Genomic DNA, 19,536 nt, shown 5'->3' with positions numbered 1-19,536 from the left:
TGTGAGCTAGGGCTAAACTAACATTTATAACTAGGGCTAGACTAACATTCATAGCTAGGGTTAGACTAACATTCATAGCTAGGGCTAGACTAACATTTATAACTAGGGCTAAACTAACATTCATAGCTAGGGTTAAACTAACATTTATAACTAGGGCTAGACTAACATTCATAGCTAGGGCTAGACTAACATTTATAGCTAGGGCTAGACTAACATTTATAGCTAGGGCTAGACTAACATTCATAGCTAGGGCTAGACTAACATTCATAGCTAGGGCTAGACTAACATTCATAGCTAGGGCTAGACTAACATTCATAGCTAGGGCTAGACTAACATTCATAGCTAGGGCTAGACTAACATTCATAGCTAGGGTTAGACTAATGTTCATAGCTAGGGTTAAACTAACATTTATAACTAGGGCTAGACTAACATTCATAGCTAGGGCTAGACTAACATTTATAGCTAGGGCTAGACTAACATTTATAGCTAGGGCTAGACTAACATTCATAGCTAGGGCTAGACTAACATTCATAGCTAGGACTAGACTAACATTCATAGCTAGGGCTAGACTAACATTCATAGCTAGGGCTAGACTAACATTCATAGCTAGGGTTAGACTAATGTTCATAGCTAGGGCTAGACTAACATTCATAGCTAGGGCTAGACTAACATTCATAGCTAGGGCTAGACTAACATTCATAGCTAGGGCTAGACTAACATTCATAGCTAGGGCTAGACTAACATTCATAGCTAGGGCTAGACTAACATTCATAGCTAGGGTTAGACTAATGTTCATAGCTAGGGTTAGACTAACATTTATAGCTAGGGCTAGACTAACATTCATAGCTAGGGCTAGACTAACATTCATAGCTAGGGCTAGACTAACATTCATAACTAGAGCTAGACTAACATTTATAACTAGGTCTAAACTAACATTCATAGCTTGACTAACATTCATAGCTAGGGCTAAACTAACATTTATAACTAGGTCTAGACTAACATTCATAACTAGGGCTAGACTAACAGTCATAACTAGGGCTAGACTAACATTCATAGCTAGACTAACATTCATAACTAGGGCTAGACTAACATTCATAACTAGGGCTAGACTAACATTCATAGCTAGACTAACATTCATAACTAGGGCTAGACTAACATTCATAGCTAGACTAACATTCATAACTAGGGCTAGACTAACATTCATAGCTAGAGCTAGACTAACATTCATAACTAGGGCTAAACTAACATGTATCACTAGGTCTAGACTAACATTCATAGCTAGGGTTAGACTAACATTCATAGCTATGGCTAGACTAACATTTAAAGCTAGAGCTAGACTAACATTCATAGCTTGACTAACATTCATAGCTTGACTAACATTCATAGCTAGGGCTAAACTAACATTTATAACTAGGTCTAGACTAACATTCACAACTAGGGCTAGACTAACATTTATAGCTAGGGTTAGACTAACATTCATAGCTAGGGCTAGACTAACATTTATAGCTAGGGCTAGACTAACATTTATAGCTAGGTCTAGACTAACATTTATATCTAGGTCTAGACTAACATTCATAGATAGGGTTAGACTAACATTCATAACTAGGTCTAGACTAACATTTATAGCTAGGTCTAAACTAACATGTATAACTAGGTCTAGACTAACATTCATAGATAGGGTTAGACTAACATTCATAGCTAGGGCTAGACTAACATTTATAACTAGGTCTAGACTAACATTTATAACTAGGTCTAGACTAACATTTATAGCTAGGGCTAGACTAACATTCATAGCTAGGGTTAGACTAACATTCATAGCTAGGGTTAGACTAACATTCATAGCTACGGTTAGACTAGCATTCATAGCTAGGGCGAGACTAACATTTATAACTAAGGCTAGACTAACATTTGTAGCTAGGTCTAGACTAACATTCATAGCTAGGGCTAGACTAACATTCATAGCTAGGGCTAGACTAACATTTGTAGCTAGGTCTAGACTAACATTTATAACTAGGTCTAGACTAACATTTATAACTAGGTCTAGACTAACATTTATAGCTAGGGCTAGACTAACATTCATAGCTAGGGCTAAACTAACATTTATAACTAGGTCTAGACTAACATTCATAGCTAGGGCTAGACTAACATTTATAGCTAGACTAACAATTATAGCTAGGGCTAGACTAACATTTATAGCTAGGGCTAGACTAACATTCATAGCTAGGGTTAGACTAACATTCATAGCTAAGGTTAGACTAGCATTCATAGCTAGGGTTAGACTAACATTCATAGCTAGGGTTAGACTAACATTCATAGCTAGGGTTAGACTAACATTCATAGCTAGGATTAGACTAACATGCATAGCTAGGGTTAGACTAACATTCATAGCTAGGGGTAGACTAACATTCATAGCTAGGGTTAGACTAACATTCATAGCTAGGGTTAGACTAACATTCATAGCTAGGGCTAGACTAACATTCATAGCTAGGGTTAGACTAACATGCATAGCTAGGGTTAGACTAACATGCATAGTTAGGGTTAGACTAACATTTATAACTAGGGCTAGACTAACATTCATAGCTAGGGTTAGACTAACATGCATAGCTAGGGTTAGACTAACATGCATAGTTAGGGTTAGACTAACATGCATAGCTAGGGTTAGACTAACATGCATAGCTAGGGTTAGACTAACATGCATAGTTAGGGTTAGACTAACATTTATAACTAGGGCTAGACTAACATTCATAGCTAGGGTTAGACTAACATGCATAGCTAGGGTTAGACTAACATGCATAGTTAGGGTTAGACTAACATGCATAGCTAGGGTTAGACTAACATGCATAGTTAGGGTTAGACTAACATGCATAGCTAGGGTTAGACTAACATTCATAGCTAGGGCTAGACTAACATGCATAGCTAGGGTTAGACTAACATGCATAGTTAGGGTTAGACTAACATGCATAGCTAGGGCTAGACTAACATTCATAGCTAGGGCTAGACTAACATTCATAGCTAGGGTTAGACTAACATTCATTTGATGTCTTCTTTAAATGTGAGCTCAGTAGTTAGAGAGAGAGTGTGTGTTTGTTTGTGAGTGTGTGTGTGTTCTGCACATGACCAGTCTATCAGGTTCTGGTTTGATGAGCCAGCTAGATCCACATCCTGGGTTTAATGATGCGTGAGGCGGCGGTACGTGGAACTCTAAGTGATACGTTTCTCTGCAACATGGATGAGACCTGCTCTCATAACTGCCTAACTACCAGTGTGTGTGTGTGTGTGTGTGTGTGTGTGTGTGTGTGTGTGTGTGTGTGTGTGTGTGTCAGTCTGAACAGACTGGGAATTAACATTGTTCCTTTGATTACAGCTCCTAGGCTATGTTCAAAATGGAACGCTATTCCTTATACAGTGTGCTACTTCTGAAATGACACACTATATTCCCTGTCCTCACAGTGACGCAGTGCCTGAAGCACATTCATGAACAATGATCCATCTCACTTCTTTCTCCCTATCCCATTGTCTGTGTTCTCTCCCTATACATGAACTTAAGGCATTATTATTATCAGAAGTAACACTGCTGTTTGTGTGTGTGTGTGTGTGTGTGTGTGTGTGTGTGTGTGTGTGTGTGTGTGTGTGTGTGTGTGTGTGTGTGTGTGTGTGTGTGTGTGTGTGTGTGTGTGTGTGTGTGTGTGTGACCACACATACTATTGTGATGCTGTCATCTCAGAGTTGACCTTCATATAAGAGTTCAGAAACCATGACTGAATGGCCATTGAGAGATGTTTATTCTTTAACATAACTATGGTAACCCATTCTCCCAGTTGTAACTTGATATCATATAAAATGGCAGTGTGTTTCGATAACAATGAATAGAACACACCAAGGTGGCTCAGAAAGAGACAATTATTTCAACATCATATCAACATAACATCATAAAATACTACATATATTATCATACTCCTGACCACGTTTATCCAATGTTGTGATTCAAACATTCACAAAACTGTAGAAAAACATTGGTTGAATGTTGGATGAACGTGGCTGGAATGGTTGAGCTTTTTTAAAGTCTGTATTCACAGGATAGTTTGTTTCCAAGCTGTGGTGTGGCGTAGTGCTGCCGACCTTTTGGAAAAACAACATTTTGATGCTTTTACTGCACGTACTGTAGTAGGTTTAAGTCTTTCCCCCAAAAGCCTTTGCAACATAATACATGTAGATATTTTGTCACAGGTAGGTACATTATTTGTTTAAAGCCACGGATCCGACCATGCACGATAACAATTTATTTTAAAAAACAACATACAAACAACTTAAAAGTCCCAAGTCTAATCATAGCATTCTCCGGTTATCCCTGCAGAGAATCTTTTTAAAAGACCTTCGGAAGTCATTGTTGAAGATTGTATAGATAATGGGATTGGCTGAACTGTTACAGTAGCCGAACCAGAAGAAGAATTTGAACAGTTTGTCAGGTATGTAACACGAGTCACAAAGCGCCGTCAGAGTGTAGGTAAAGAAGAAGGGGAACCAGCAAACGACAAAAACTCCAATGACCACAGCCAAGACGAAGGTGAAACGTTTCTCCCTGTTCTGTCTCCCCTTCCATCGACTCCCCTTAGAGCTCTGTCTCACCACCAGTTTGGGCAGCGCCGGGTGGTCCACTCCTGGTTTGATCTGGCTCAGTTTGGTTTTAGCTGTGTGTTTCTTCTTCTTCTTGATAGAACAGGGGTTGTTGACCTGGTGGTCAGACGATGAGGAGTCCTCCATGTCCACGCCATTTATCTCCCCTTCTTTCTCATCCTCTCCTCTGTGTTCATCCCCCTCTCTGTCTCCTTGCTCTCCGTTGAGCTTCTCGTGACAAGCGTGTTGGTCACCTCCGACTCCCCCAGCCCCGTTCTCCTTCTTGCCCGTCACCGGCGACACCGCGGCCGCCATTTTGGGTTTCCGGTCGCCCGGTGGTACCCGCGTCCGTTTCTTAGCGATCTGATAGATCCGGATGTAAACGAGGATCATGATGACGCAGGGCACGAAGAACGAGCCGATACTGGACGAGATCATGTACCACTTGTCTTCGTTGATCTTACACACCGGCCCCTCCTCTTTATCGCTCTCCTTCTCCATGGTGATGAGGGGCGGGAACGAGATCACCGCGGCGATGACCCACACGATGACGATGATGCACTTGATCCTGCTCGGTGTCCGTTTCAGGTTGTACTCGATGGCCTTGGTGATTGACCAGTACCTGTCCAGACTAATGGCGCACAGATGGGCGATGGATGCCGTACAGAAGAGAACGTCCAGTGCAAGGTAGATCTCGCACCAGACTTTACCAAAGTACCAGTAGCCCATGAGTTCGTTGGCCAGGGAGAAGGGCATGACCAGGGTCGCAACCAAAATGTCCGCCGACGCCAACGAAACCAGGAAGAGGTTCTGAGGGGCCTTCAGGGCCCGGCTAGTAAACACAGCGATGACCACTAAGACGTTGCCGAAGACTGTCAATAGGATGAGCATCCCGACCAGGATCGTTAGAGGCAACGAGATCTGGAGGCTATAGGGCGGACCCCAAAGGATGGTCTCATTGGTCATGTTGCTCATGATGGTCGTGCTTGTAAGAGTCTCATTGGTCACGTTCGTCATGTTATCCCACCCCGCCATTGATTCTCCTTAGATCCTCAGGGATCCAATCATGTAAGGTCAGCAAATGTCATCCAGGAGACCATGTAGTTAGCAACTGGAAGACTGGAAAGTGAGGGAGTGGGACTCTTCAGTGGTTTTTCTGTAGTTCTTTTTCGCTCCATTGCATGTTGGTCGATCAAGAACAGTTTAGGTTGAATACAGCTGATTGTCACTTCATCTGAAAAATAGGAGGCGCAGAAGTAAGAATTTTAAAAAGCAGGAACTGGAGATGCCTTAACTGTCAATTTACACAAATACAACAAAACTCTCTAGTTATACTTTCCAAGAATAGGCGCAGAAGTAAGAATTTTAAAAAGCAGGAACTGGAGATGCCTTAACTGTCAATTTACACAAATACAACAAAACTCTCTAGTTATACTTTCCAAGAATATAGCAGGTACACACTAAATACAACTCATACCTCAAGCATTGTGCTGTGTCACTTGGGTCCTTTTGAGTGGCCGACAATAGAATGGACAGTGAGCAACTTCTTCATGCAGGTCAGTTACCCGAATCAGCTGGCTTCTCGCGCATCTCTTCTGTGTTCCATGGCGGAGCGCGAGCTAACGTTTCACAGTCAGCTTTCCTCTCCACAGAATGATCCGCTCCGTATCTAAGTCTGTCTCACTAGCGGAGAGCTAATAGAGCAGTAATCACGTTATCCTGTGGCTGCTGCTCCTGCTGCTGCCGTCGGTTCTATGAGTGGAGACTATCGCCCTACTATGCTACTGTTGGCCGCTCCAAGCTCAGTTCCACCACGCCCTCTATTTATAACCCCAACCTCCCAGAACTGCGTTGCTATAGCAGCACCCGGAGCCTACACCACGTGGAAATTAAACACAGACTTTTTATTTACTTGGCGCGCGCTAACTCCATTCCGTTCACGAACCAACCCAATTGAAGCACCATTTATTGTCACACCAACCATTCTAAAACTGTTAAAATGATATAGAAAAAAACTAAAGGGGCTGGGGTTCATAGTCAATAGTAAGATAATTATAGGCTAGGCCTACTAAGCAGTAAACTATTGACCAGTCAACATTGGCTTTAGCCTAAGCTTAATAGTTAGCCTATAGGGTAAAATAACCAATGTCAACCCATGTGATGCTCATTGATGGATCAATATTTATTAAGCATTTGCAAAGGCTCTTGCGTAGAACATCACATTATTTAAATGGTCTAATACTTTCCTAAGTGTGCACAAAACATGTAAAAACATATTATTTGGTCACTGCATAAAAGTAGTCTATATCCTAATCATGGGCGTTTTATGCATCTCCATTGTTTAATGCTGCAATATGTAACTTTTTGGACGACCGTGAAATTTTAGTTACAGATCTGTCATTTTCATTGAAAGCAAGTCTAAGAAGCGATAGATCTGTTCCATGTGCGCTACTTCTATGCTTCCTGTTGTGTGTATTTTATTTTCGGTTTTGCACACCCGCCTCAAACAGGTGAAAAAACAATATTTGTGGTTATTGAAAACATATTTCATAGCAGTTTAGATGATACAATTGCTTGTTTTGTCACAAACTGAAATTAGGCTATAAGAATTTTATCAACCAGGAAATGGCAGAGCGATTTCTGCATATTGTAACATATGTTATTGAGACAGACCGCATTGGATCAACTTGAAGAGTGATAACACCAAGAGGTAGTCTATGCCCAATTTAGCCACTCTTTCATTTTAGAACAGGTGCTTTCAATAACATAGCCTTCTATCAGTATAAAGCTGTTCTACCATATCATGTGTGTTTGGGGAATGGAGGAAGATGTTGTTAGTGTGATATCATATGACAGCGGACTTCTGTGTTTTGAGTAAACATCACTGCTAGTTATCATGCATCAGTGCGCGGATGGAGCGCGAGGATACAGTGACACCTGTCGTCTTCTGAAAAAGCTTCCGCGCCCGGCGTCGGTCTCTCTCGGATTCGCTTTGCAAGAAATAGCCAGAGGCGCGCCATCAACACTGATGTTATGTGACATTCAGGATGGTAAAACCTACCGTTAAGTATCGAATGATACCACATAGTACTCTATGCTTTTACTGAAAACAATATGAACTATTATGCGTTTTAACTTTTTCTAATAAGACCATAGGTGCTTCCAACTTCTGTTCTCCCATAAAACATTTTAAAAAATGCGAAAGCGTCACATATTTGACATAACCTATTTAAATTAAGACAGGACTATCCCAGGTAAATCTTTAGGCAAGGTATTTGGTTAATGCACTAAATTGTAATGTACTCCGATGCAACATCATCATCACGTGCAGTCCAAATTTAAACTGCCAGTTCGGATGACACACGAAGTATTGTGATACTTTTACCAGTTGTTGAAAAACGTCCAAACTCCTCTGTCTCTCCATTTTCTCGTGGTGGCTTAAATGGGAAACGACAAGACAGAAGAGAAAAAAAACATACCTCACTTGTAATATGTCTAATGTAATATATTCTGAAACCCCAGTCAAAAACCTCAATCTGACTAGAATTCAAATACATTTAGAAGTTGAAGGGCGAAGGTAATTGATGTTGACTGGAGTCGAGATGTGAGGGTCCATGTTTTCAATTATCCAGTAGGGGGCGCTCTTGTATTGGGACAGGCAGGGCCGTTTATACATCTCTCTGGGTACAGGTGCAATAGAATGGAACAACGTGTCGCGATTGAGAAGTACAATTTCCAGTTTTATTACACAGACCATATCCATCTACTTATTCATAATTCATCAACCGTAATATTGAATCAAAGTCAGACGTAACACATCCATATAAATAGAAAGTGTAATTATGTATATATCGTTTTTATTTAGACAGTTTGGAAACAGAGTTGGAGGCAGGGAAGCAGCAGTACAGAAGAATGAGTGGATATGAGATTGAACAGTGGGGAGTTGTACATGTGCCATGAATGTTACCACTCGACTACAGCTCTACACAAAGTTAGTCATTCAAATATTCTACGTGCCTGTTATTGCTCTTCGATTGCGGTTTAGACCTTTCATTGGTCAGTCTGACGTAACCTTACTATATGTGTGTATCCCAAATGGCACGCTTTTCCCAATATAGTGCACTACTTTTGACCGTAATCCTAGGGACCCTGGTCAAAAGTAGTGCAGTGCACTGTGTAGGGTGCCATTTGGGATAAACGGTCATGTGCCATAAGTGAAGTAAAGAGGAAGATATTTAACTAATGTAAGACTGTATTGAAACAGCAAGACACTACCAGTATTTACAACTTTACCCATCTATGAATTTGTTATCGCTTTATCCAATTGGACAATATAGAGGCAGTTTCCCACACAGTAATTAAGCCTAATTGAGTTTGTTTTTAGTCCACGACCAGGCTTAATCTTTGGCCGGGAAACTGCGTCACAGTCCCTGATATAGTGGTCAGTTATATTTCTCATTTGAAAGAACAACACATCCATACAACATAATTTATAAATTCAAGACAGGGTAACCGTTTTCTTTATATTGAAGAAGTAACAAACTGCACATTACAATTAATTGGATTAAAAGTACATTTATAAGTTTTTTTCAGAGCTTAAATTCCACAATTTGACAAATAGTGGGAAAACCTCCAAAATAAAAAATGAAAACCAAAGCATTGTGCAGGCATGACAGGAGTAATATACAAACATCAGAACATTCTGAAATGATAAAGTTTGTACACTCGAATGACAACAAATTACACGTTTTTCTAGGTACAAACGAGACATTTGAGAGAGAACAGGCCAGTCCTGAACATATTAAAAAAGGCACAATACTGTCTCTTTTTGAAATGTGGGAAACATTTCAACTGCTTTTTTTTGGGGGGGGGGGGGGGGGGGATTAGTCAATTCCATTTTAAATTCAGTCAAGAAGTACAACAAAATCAAATTCCAATTTCCCTCAATGCTCCTCTATGTAATTTCAGCAAACATCAGGAATTAACCAAATTGAAATGGATCCCTGCTGACTAACATACAATATACTGTTCAAATGTCTCCAGCTGATACTGCTGTCTATAATAGACAGAGAGATATTGAATGCACTTCACTACCAAAGATATATACTGAACTAATTTTTACCTTTAGCAAAAAGGCCAGACAATGTAGCTAGGGCCGGATAATGTAGATATCTAGAATCTACGTAGCCCAAAAACATTCTGGGCCTAGACAGTATAGCAACAATCCAAAGCCTATATGAGTTTAGTTTTTCATTTAGCTTCAGGCAACAAGTTTGGGCACCCTACATATCAAGTGTTCCAGAGTAGGTGTGCTGCTGATCTAGGATCAATTTTGCCCTTTAGATCATACTGAATAAGATTACATGGACAGGTGGGACCCTGGGCCAGTGTTCAAAAAGCATCTCACAGTAGGAGTGCTGATCTAGGATCAGGTCTCCACCTGTCCATATCATCTTATTCAATATGATCTAAAAGGCGAAACGGATCCTACATCAGCACTCTTACTTTGAGACAGACACTTGGGCTGCGTTTAGACAGGAAGCCCAATTCTGATATTTTTTCACTAATTGGTCTTTTGACCAATCAGATTAGCTCTGAAAAAGAGCTGATGTGAAAGAATCTTGTGTGATTGGTCAAAAGACCAATTAGTAGGAAAAAAGATCAGAATTGGGCTGCCTGTGTAAACAGTCTAAGTGCCATTCTCTTCTGTATGATTGGGATTTTGAAATTGTGCCCTTGCTGTGCTTGTGCAAATCATTGCTAAAAGGTCATATACTGTGCAGGACTCTTGGCTTAAATGCTGCTTCATGTGTTTTGAAAAGAAATACAAATTCAGTTACAGAGAAGAAGAAAAAAAAAGAACAAAGACAAAAATAGGAATTACTTGAGGACATAGGCAGCTCTGTTCTGCTCTCTCAATGTGACCAGCAAACAACCAACCATGTTCATTTTGCAGTACTTTTTGGTGAAACAAAAAAAATAAAAAATTACAAGTCACTTTTTTTCCAATTTGTAAATGTTTATAGGTTTATTAATTAAAACGATTTATGTATGTACATGCAGAACGTCACCAAACATTGCAGTTTTTCACCCATTTTGCAAACTTAGGAGTCTGAATAATTTCCATTACAATGGGTCAGCTTTGATTAATAATTGTGTCATTTACAACCAAGCAAACAAATCCTTTTTCTAATTTCATTTGCCAAGTAATTTTTAGTAAAGGCATGTCTCTCGGTACTAAACAGTTGGATGTTAAGGTAAAATAAATTTGTCATGTCACCATTTTTCCAATTCTCTTACATACTCCTCAACTTTGACCATGGTGGCCACCGTAGTCAGGTAGTCACATCTGCATACTGTACCCATATTGGTAGACAGAAAATAGAACCTTTAAAAAATAACTTGGTGTACTAGTTCTGGAACATAGTTGCTCAATCTAATTTCTGACCATTAAACAGTCAACTCATTTGTTATGTATAGGCCTAGGGCCAGGAGTTATTCCTAACCCTGCTGTGACCTGAGAAGGGGGGGGGGGGGGGGTCCTGGGCCATATAGTTATTATTGGCTATAACGCTCAGCCTTAGTTTTTTCTGGTCAGGTGACTGGTCACAAAGGTTGGGAAAACATTTTCCCCTATTTATATCAAACTTATTTTCTGTCTTACATGATTAAAAATAGTCAAGTGACTGAAGGTCTGACTGGGTGAAAGTTGTGGGAGAGGGGATGCTTGGTGCACGACTTAAGGCAGTCAAATGAATGTTGGTTTTTGCTCCAACCTCAGTTGTAACTAAACTGATTCAGTTTATCAACCAGCTAATTATTAGAATCAGGTGCATTAGTTTAGGTTGGAGCAAAAACCTACAGGACAGTAGCACTGCAGGAACAGGGTTGGCGACCACTGGAATAGGGATTGTTTGGGGTGGCCTGTAGCTAGCATGGAATCTGAACTGAATTGTGTTGTTTCACTATTGCTCACTAGTGTTCCAGAATAATGAAACTGAACACAGAATTCAGTTTGGAGAGTGCTTATGTGAACTGTCAATCAATCATCAGGTCAGGTTAAAATATGCATGCACAGAGCTAGAAAGGAAGAAAGAACAGAAAATGAAAGTTACCTACTACAGCCACAGACACAAAGAAGGGTTAATAACAAAAATGTTTTTAACAGTTAAGGCTGCTTGATAAAGAATAGGTAGGTAAAGCATTGCTGGCTGTACAATGTTTCAAATACTGTGAAATGTCCGAAAAAATCTACAGGAAACATTTTTGCAAATACCAAATAGTAGCAACATTATCTGGTCTTCTATATACAACGAATCGCCACCCCAACGTAGTTCCGACCCAGACAAAAAAACATATTTTTCAACATGCTTGGTTTCCTACACAACATAGCCAGGCAAGAAAAAGGATTGAGACACAAAATACATTTTGCTACAATAAAAAAAAGGAACAAAATGGCCATGATTACACTTTATGACTCAAAATCAGACGATTTAATAATAAACACCACCTAGTCGCCTCCAAATCATTAGGATGCATCAGAACAATACCTCTTCGTCATCAACCTCAGATACAAGAATCCAAAATATGACAACCCCCAAACCTAGACTAAGTCACACATTTCTTTTCCAAAAAGCGTGTTAACTTAAATTCCTTGTTTTGATAAATGCTTTTCTGAATAATGACGATTATGTCTCAGGTTCTCTACACATACGTCAGTCATCCACCCCTCACCTTGCAAATGGCACATAGATACAAATATGAACAAAAACAGACTCAACATTATACGGGATAACAGCTTTTCTCTCGCTGCATACCCTAATGCACATCTCACTTAAGTACTTACACTGAAGGCATTTTCACATAATAACATTTTGTTTATAGCTAAAATGTAAATACCCAACCAATCCCCCAAAACAATTTACATATTTTATTTTTCATTTCTTCCGAAGCTTTTTTAAAATATAAAACCAGGAATGCAATGCCTCTGGTGGTATTCTTTGAGCGTGAACGAGAAGAAAGCCCTTTTTACATTTTTGTCTTTTCAAAAAAAGTATTGTTGTAACTGCGTCGTTATAGGCTCAAATATGCACCTTGGTTTTTCCTCGTTGTACGTCGGTCCAAACAATTTGATCTGTTTGAAAACCAACAGACCTCATGTGACCCCAAACTCAGAGGTCAATCTTCCCAGCCAGGCTACTGTACGAGTCTTGTGTATCGATGTTGATTTTGTTTAGGATAGAGCTCACTTTTCCCGCCCCATCAATCGTTTACAGCATATTTTTCAAGCAGCAACAGGTTCTGCTGGTAGGATTAGAAGCAGCAATACATTTTGTCTGGGTGTGTGCTCTGCCCAGGCCTCGTTTTTTCTTAGCAGTCCACAACCCACATCGAAACTGTAATCGTAAGCTGCTGCCAAAAAACTAGACCCACACTTGATTGAAAATAAATACTAAAAGATGATTGAGTACAAAGCTTGGACGCAACACGTTCATTTCCAAAACCAAAAAAGCTTTTGGTTTGATCTACCTTAGTTGGGATTTTAATGTACAGTCACGTGATATAATACTAACCCAATACAGTGTCAAAAAAATTATAGTAACAGAAAATGATTTACATTTTACAATGTGGATCTCAATGAATTGCAATAATTTGACATAAAACATTTTGCTTGTAGTACATATGAGCAAGATATGGGGTACTTTAATACATCTTTAAAACATATCAATAAGACCCTTATTGGACATACACAGTTCAAGCTAATATTTTCCATCAAGATTGATAGGACGAAAGCCAAAACGTCTGAATTCGACGCTCCACATACTTACTAGTTTAGATTTATTTTGAGCTTTTCATCTCATCCTTAATATTCATTTGACACCATTATAAAATGTACATGATAAACTGTTCAAAGAGATAAAATACTTCACTGTGAAACAAAAATGCCCCAGTTCAACATAACCATGGAGATAAGGATATTGTCATTGTTAAAAGAGGATGATGCCAATGTCATTTAGAAAGTGCATAAGAACAGCATCATTGCTGGGACAGTGTGGGACAAAAAAAAGGAAGCCAAGTAAAACTTTCAGATCTCGTGAAGAGGCGTATTAAAAAAGCAGTCAAAGAAACTGGATGTAAAATGACAATTATGGGTTTTGATTCATGTTTTTGGCATACCTTAACGACGGTAACCATGGCAACGTCAGTCATTAGTTATATTGACACCTTTCCTTCAACGTTCCTGATATGTTGTTGTTGGTCAATCGTTTCCACGTTGTATGACAGCCCCAACACTGAAGACATAGCAAAAAAGTAAACATTACAATGACTCAAATTGCACTCAAGGCAACAATCAGTATTTATAGAATATATAAAAATCACTACAGATCACTTATCTAATCACCTCTTTTTACAGTTTAACTTTTTTTCTCAAAGCAAAAACAAATCTAATATCTTAAAACAAGAGGGCAACATTACTGCCTATTTTGGAAAGGTTTGAGTCAAACTTGCTAAGTCCATTTTTTTAAAGCATTAAAGATTTCGCATAAATGTTATATATTACTAGCTTACTGTTTAAGGATTACTGCTTTTTTTTTTTCGAATTTAAAACCTCCGAAAGCGATTGATTAAAATGTATACTTTTATCTTTTTATTTTTTGAATCATTGTCATCCAACAATGATAGAACTAATATAAAAGAAATGTAAAACGTTTTTTTTAACAAACCATAATTCTAGAAAGAAAATTTGCTTAACTAAATGATACCTTTGTATAATGAACAATTGTGTTTAGAGCGTCAGAAAAACCAATGGACCTTCCTGGACATATAGGCACTGTTTTTTTACAGATTAATGTGAAATTAAAAACATCAACATTAGACCTTTGTTCTTTAACCTCAAACCTTACGATAACAAATCTTTAGTCGAGTGGTAAAAAAAAAATATATACACATCAAAAAGAAAAAGACATGACAAAATGAACATTGATAATGGCAGCAGCAGTAAAAATTTAAGTTTCAAATATTATTTTTTGCATACAATAGTTGTATCCTAAGCTCTCCTAATATACATACCTAATTACTGTAAATATGTTGGCATTGGGAATCTGGTTTCTATGTTAAAAGAATCATAGCCACTTTAGCTCATTGTTACTCAATATACATGATCCGTTTTGGCAAAACGTGGTAGAGATATTAAAGGGCAATTCCACAACTTTTTAATCTCCTATTCATTACCTCCAGCACTATACCAGTGTCTTCATATGTATGAAAACAGATTATGTATCGTATGGTGCTGGAGTTAATGAATATAATGTAAGTTTTGTCTTACATGATTCGGGAATAAAATATTGGAGAAGTTGGCCTTCTAAATGGCTATGATTCCTCAACAGAAACGCTGGAGCACAGTCTCAATATAAATGTACTTGTTTCGTTTTTTTCCGCATATAGATAGATAATGTATGAACCGAAAATGTTTTCCTCCCCTTTTTGTACATTTAGTTTTTTGTTGTTGTTGTTTTTTTACAGTGTATGACACACGTAGTTGGATAGGTAAGGGATTGGGTGGGGTGTCTGAATGGGTGGGCGTCAGCCTTCAGAATATGGGCGTGGTCTATCCAATTATGGGCGTGGTCCGTTGTCAGATCACAGGCCTTGCGTGGGCCTGGTATATCAGCCATCAAATCAGCTCTCAGACCATGGCCTCCCTCTGGGCCCTCAGACCACAATCTTGGCCTCCGGGCCCTATCAGACCATGGCACGGTAGGGCCCCTGCATCTTGAGGAACTGGATAATGAAGGAGGGGCCCCCGGCGACGATCTGTGGGGGCAGATGGCTGAGAGGACAGTTCTCGATGCTCATGATGGACAGCTTGCTGCACAGGGCCAGCTCAAACGGGAGGCTGTGCAGGTTGGGGTTGTCATTGAGGTACAGCTCCTCCAAGTTCTCCAGTGTACCTAGGATGGAAAGAAAGGAGGGAGGGAGGAAAGGATGGAGAGAGGGATGTAGGGAGATAGGAGGGGTGGAGGATACAGGAGGGGTGGAGGATACAGGAGGGGTGGAGGATACAGGAGTGTTATATTCTACCTGGAGGCACAGACAGACAGATCATCAGCTGGTACATACAGTAATTATTGATGGGCTGTAGATTGCTGGGACTAAAATATGCTAATTAAATTGTTTAGCTGAAGTTACGTTTTATATGTAATATATAAATATAAGCCATCTAGCAGACGCTTTTATCCAAAGCGACTTAGTCATGCGTGCATACATTTTAAGTATGGGTGGTTCCGAGAATCTAACACACTACCCTGGCTTTACAAGCGCCATGGTCTACCAACTGACCTACAAAGGACCACATGTAGTTCTCTCTATTCTTTCAAGTGTAAGTATCCAAATGAAAGCTTGTGACCTCCTCCAATAAGCTCCTTGTTTCTCAATGACATTTGGAGTTCAGGTGAGGATGGAAAGAATCAAGGAAGTACTTTTGAGTTTCACTCCTAGTCTGAGTTGTATGTAGCCTGGGTACCAGTCTTTCTGTATATTTGGCAAATGACAGAGTACAAGGAGTGGTCTCAGCAGAAACAGACCAGTACCCAGTGGTATGAGGTAAAATGTATTTACCGATCTCCTCTGGCAGGTGCTGCAGCAGGTTCTCTCCCAGACCCAGGTGGGTCAGGTTGGTGAGGTGACCGATCCCACGGGGCAACGTGGTCAGCTGATTATTGGTCAACACTAGTTTCTGATAGGATACAAGCAAAAATGGAATGTCAATATCACATGATGAAAACAGCTTAGCTGTCGAAACGTTGGTGAATAAATTATTCTGAGCTCCATCGTTCAAACCCTGGAGATATAAAATGGTTTATTTAAAAAGGTCCAATGCAGCAGATCAATATCAAATTGTTTGATTGTTTTCAATTGAAAAAAAATGAAAAAACAGATTATTATCCAAGAGCAATTTCTCCAGCAAGAATATTGCTAGGAGTGTCTGGGAGTGGTATGAGTGGGGAGGGGACAAGTGAAAACTAGCTCTTATTGGTTTGGGACTCTTTCTTATTGGTCTATTAACTCATTTACCACTTGGTGATGTCAGGCCAAAACTCCAATCCACCAAAACAGGCTTACATTTTAGAGACAGTCTTTTCAAACAGCTCTTACACTAAAAGAGCATTATCATAACTTTTACAATTTCACAGCATTATTCCAACATTACAGTGTGGAAATACAAAAGTATGTGGACACCTGCACGTCAAACATCTCATTCCAAAATCATGGGCCTTAATATGGAGTTGGTATCCCCTTTGCTGCTATAACAGTCTCCACTCTTCTGGAAAGGCTTTCCACTAGATGTTGGGACTGGCTTCCATTCAGCCACAAGAGCATTAGTGAGGTCAGGCACTGATGTTGGGAGATTAAGCCTGGCTTGCAGTCGGCGTCCCAATTCATCCCAAAGGTGTTCGATGGGGACTGCCAGATGGTGAAGCATAAGTCATCGCTCCAGAGAATGCATTTCCACTGCTCCAGAGTCCAATGGCGGCGAGCTTTACACCACTCCAGCCGACGCTTGGCATTGTGCATGGTGATTTTAGGCTTGTGTGCGTGCGGCTGCTTGGCCATGGAAAGCCATTTCATGAAACTCCTGACCGACAGGTCTTGTGCTGACGCTGCTTCTAGAGGCAGTTTGGAAGTCAGTAGTGAGTGTTGCAACCGAGGACAGATGATTGTTACGCTCTACACGCTTCAGTACTCGGCGGTCCCGTTCTGTGAGCTTGTGTGATCTACCACTTCACGACTGAGCCGTTGTTGCTCCTAGACATTTCCGCTTCACAATAACACTTACAGTTGACCGTAGCAGCTCTAGAAGGGCAGACATTTTACGAAATGACTTGTTGGAAAGGTGGCATCCTATAACGGTGCCACGTTGAAAGTCACAGAGCTCTACACTAAAGCCATTCTACTGCCAATGTTGTCCTATGGAGATTGCATGGCTGTGTGCTCAATTTTATACACCAGCCATCAACAGGTGTGGTTGAAATAGCCAAATCCACTCATTTGAAGGGGTCCATGTACTTCTGTATATACAGTGCCTTCGGAAAGTATTTAGCCCTCTTGACTTTTTTCATTTTGTTACATTACAGCCTTATTCTAAAACTGATTAAATTGTTTCCCCCCCCCTCAATCTACACACAATACCCCATAATGACAAAGCAAAAACAGGTTTTTCGAAATTATCACATTTACATAAGTATTCAGACCCTTTACTCAGTGCTTTGTTGAAGCACCTTTGGCAGTAATTACAGCTTTGAGTCTTCTTGGGTATGACGCTACAAGCTTGGGAGTACCTCTCATTCTTCTCTGCAGATCCTCTCAAGCTCTGTCAGGTTGGATGGGGAGCGTTGCTGCACAGCTGTTTTCAGGTCTCTCCAGATGTTTGATCGGGTTCAAGTCCAGGCTCTGGCTGGGCCACTCAAGAACATTCAGAGACTTGTCCCGATGCCACTCCTGTGTCGTCTTGGCTGTGTGCTTAGGGTCGTTGTCCTTTTGGAAGGTGAACCATCGCCCCAGTCGTAGGTCCTGAGGGCTCTGGAGCAGGTTTTCATCAAGGATCTCTCTGTACTTTGCTCAGTTCATCTTTACCTCGATCCTGACTAGTCTCCCAGCCCCTGCAGCTGAAAAACATCCCCACAGCAGGCTGCTGCCACCATCATGCTTCACCATAGGGATGGTGCCAGGTTTCTTCCTGACGTGACGCTTGGCATTCAGTCCAAAGAGTTCAATCTTGGTTTCATCAGACCAGAGAATCTTGTTTCTCATTGTCTGAGAGTCTTTAGGTGCCTTTTGGCAAACTCCAAGTGGGCTGTCATGTGCCTTTTACTGAGGAGTGGCTTCCGTCTGGCCACTCTACCATAAAGGTGTGATTGGTGGAGTGCTGCAGAGATTGTTGTCCTTCTGGGATTTCTCCCATCTCCACAGAGGAACTCTAGAGCTCTGTCAGAGTGACCAGCGGGTTCTTGGTCACCTCCCTGACCAAGTCCTTTCTCCCCCGATTGCTTAGTTTGGCCGGGCGGCCTGCTCTAGGAAGAGTCTTGGTGGTTCCAAACTTCTTCCATTTTAAGAATGATGGAGGCCACTGTGTTCTTTGGGTCCTTCAAATACTGCAGAATTGTTTTGGTACCCTTACCCAGATCTGTGCCTCGACACAATCCTGTCTCTGGGCTCTTCGGACAATTCCTTCGACCCCATGGCTTGGTTTTTGCTCTGACATGCACTGTCAACTGTGGGGCCTTGTATGTGCCTTTCCAAATCATGTCCAATCAATTGAATTTACCAGAGTTGAACAATCAAGTTGTAGTTTACTTTTTACCTTTATTTAACTAGGCAAGTCAGTTAAGAACAAATTCTTGTTTACAGTAACGGCTTACCACGGCCACACCCTAACAACACTGGGCCAATTGTGCGCCACCCTATGGGACTCCTAATCACGGCCGGTTGTGATACAGCCTGGAATCGAACAGGGTCTGTAGTGACGCCTCTAGCACTGAGATGCAGTGCCTGAGACCACTGCACCACTCAGGAGTAGTAACATCAAGGACGATCAATGGAAACCGGATGCACAGGAGCTCAATATTGAGTCTCATAGCAAAGGGTCTGAATACTTACGTAAAAAAACATTTTCGATTTGTCATTGTGGGGTATTGTGTCTAGATTGATGATGGGAAAAAACTATTTAATCAATTTTAGAATAAGGCTGTAACGTAACAAAATGTGGAAAAAGTCAAGGGGTCTGAATATTTTCCGAAGGCACTATAAAGTGTATATATAAATCTTTGTATTTTATTTTTATGCATTGGGCCTTTAAAAGTAGAAGAAAGAATACTTGTGTCAATGAAATTACTCATCACAGCACTACAGTATCACTACATC

The 19,536-nt window shown here is 40.4% G+C and overlaps 2 protein-coding genes across 3 annotated transcripts in view; both read right to left on the bottom strand.

The window, feature by feature from the left end:
• Window positions 1–3,763: 3,763 nt before the first annotated feature.
• Window positions 3,764–6,412, bottom strand: adra2a (adrenoceptor alpha 2A). The gene is made up of 2 exons (XM_071389323.1): window positions 6,092–6,412; window positions 3,764–5,848 (listed from the first exon to the last, which is right to left on the bottom strand). Exon 2 carries the CDS (start codon window positions 5,647–5,649, stop codon window positions 4,327–4,329), a length of 1,323 nt encoding a protein of 440 aa, XP_071245424.1. The 5' UTR covers window positions 5,650–5,848; window positions 6,092–6,412; the 3' UTR covers window positions 3,764–4,326.
• A 6,696-nt stretch (window positions 6,413–13,108) lies between these two features.
• Window positions 13,109–19,536, bottom strand: part of shoc2 (SHOC2 leucine rich repeat scaffold protein) — a 27,565-nt gene continuing 21,137 nt past the window's right edge. For both annotated transcript variants that reach the window (XM_071389314.1, XM_071389315.1), the window contains exons 9-10: window positions 16,234–16,351; window positions 13,109–15,566 (exon numbers count right to left, since the gene is read on the bottom strand). In XM_071389314.1, coding sequence (XP_071245415.1) covers window positions 15,358–15,566; window positions 16,234–16,351 — 327 coding nt within the window. In that variant the 3' untranslated portion in view covers window positions 13,109–15,357. The remainder of the gene's footprint in view (window positions 15,567–16,233; window positions 16,352–19,536) is intronic.

This window comes from Salvelinus alpinus, chromosome 2 (genome assembly GCF_045679555.1).
Source record: "Salvelinus alpinus chromosome 2, SLU_Salpinus.1, whole genome shotgun sequence".
In the NCBI taxonomy this organism is placed as follows: Eukaryota; Metazoa; Chordata; class Actinopteri; order Salmoniformes; family Salmonidae; genus Salvelinus; species Salvelinus alpinus.
The sequence above is the reverse complement of the archived record's forward strand: the minus strand, read 5'-3'. Positions and strand labels throughout refer to the sequence as shown.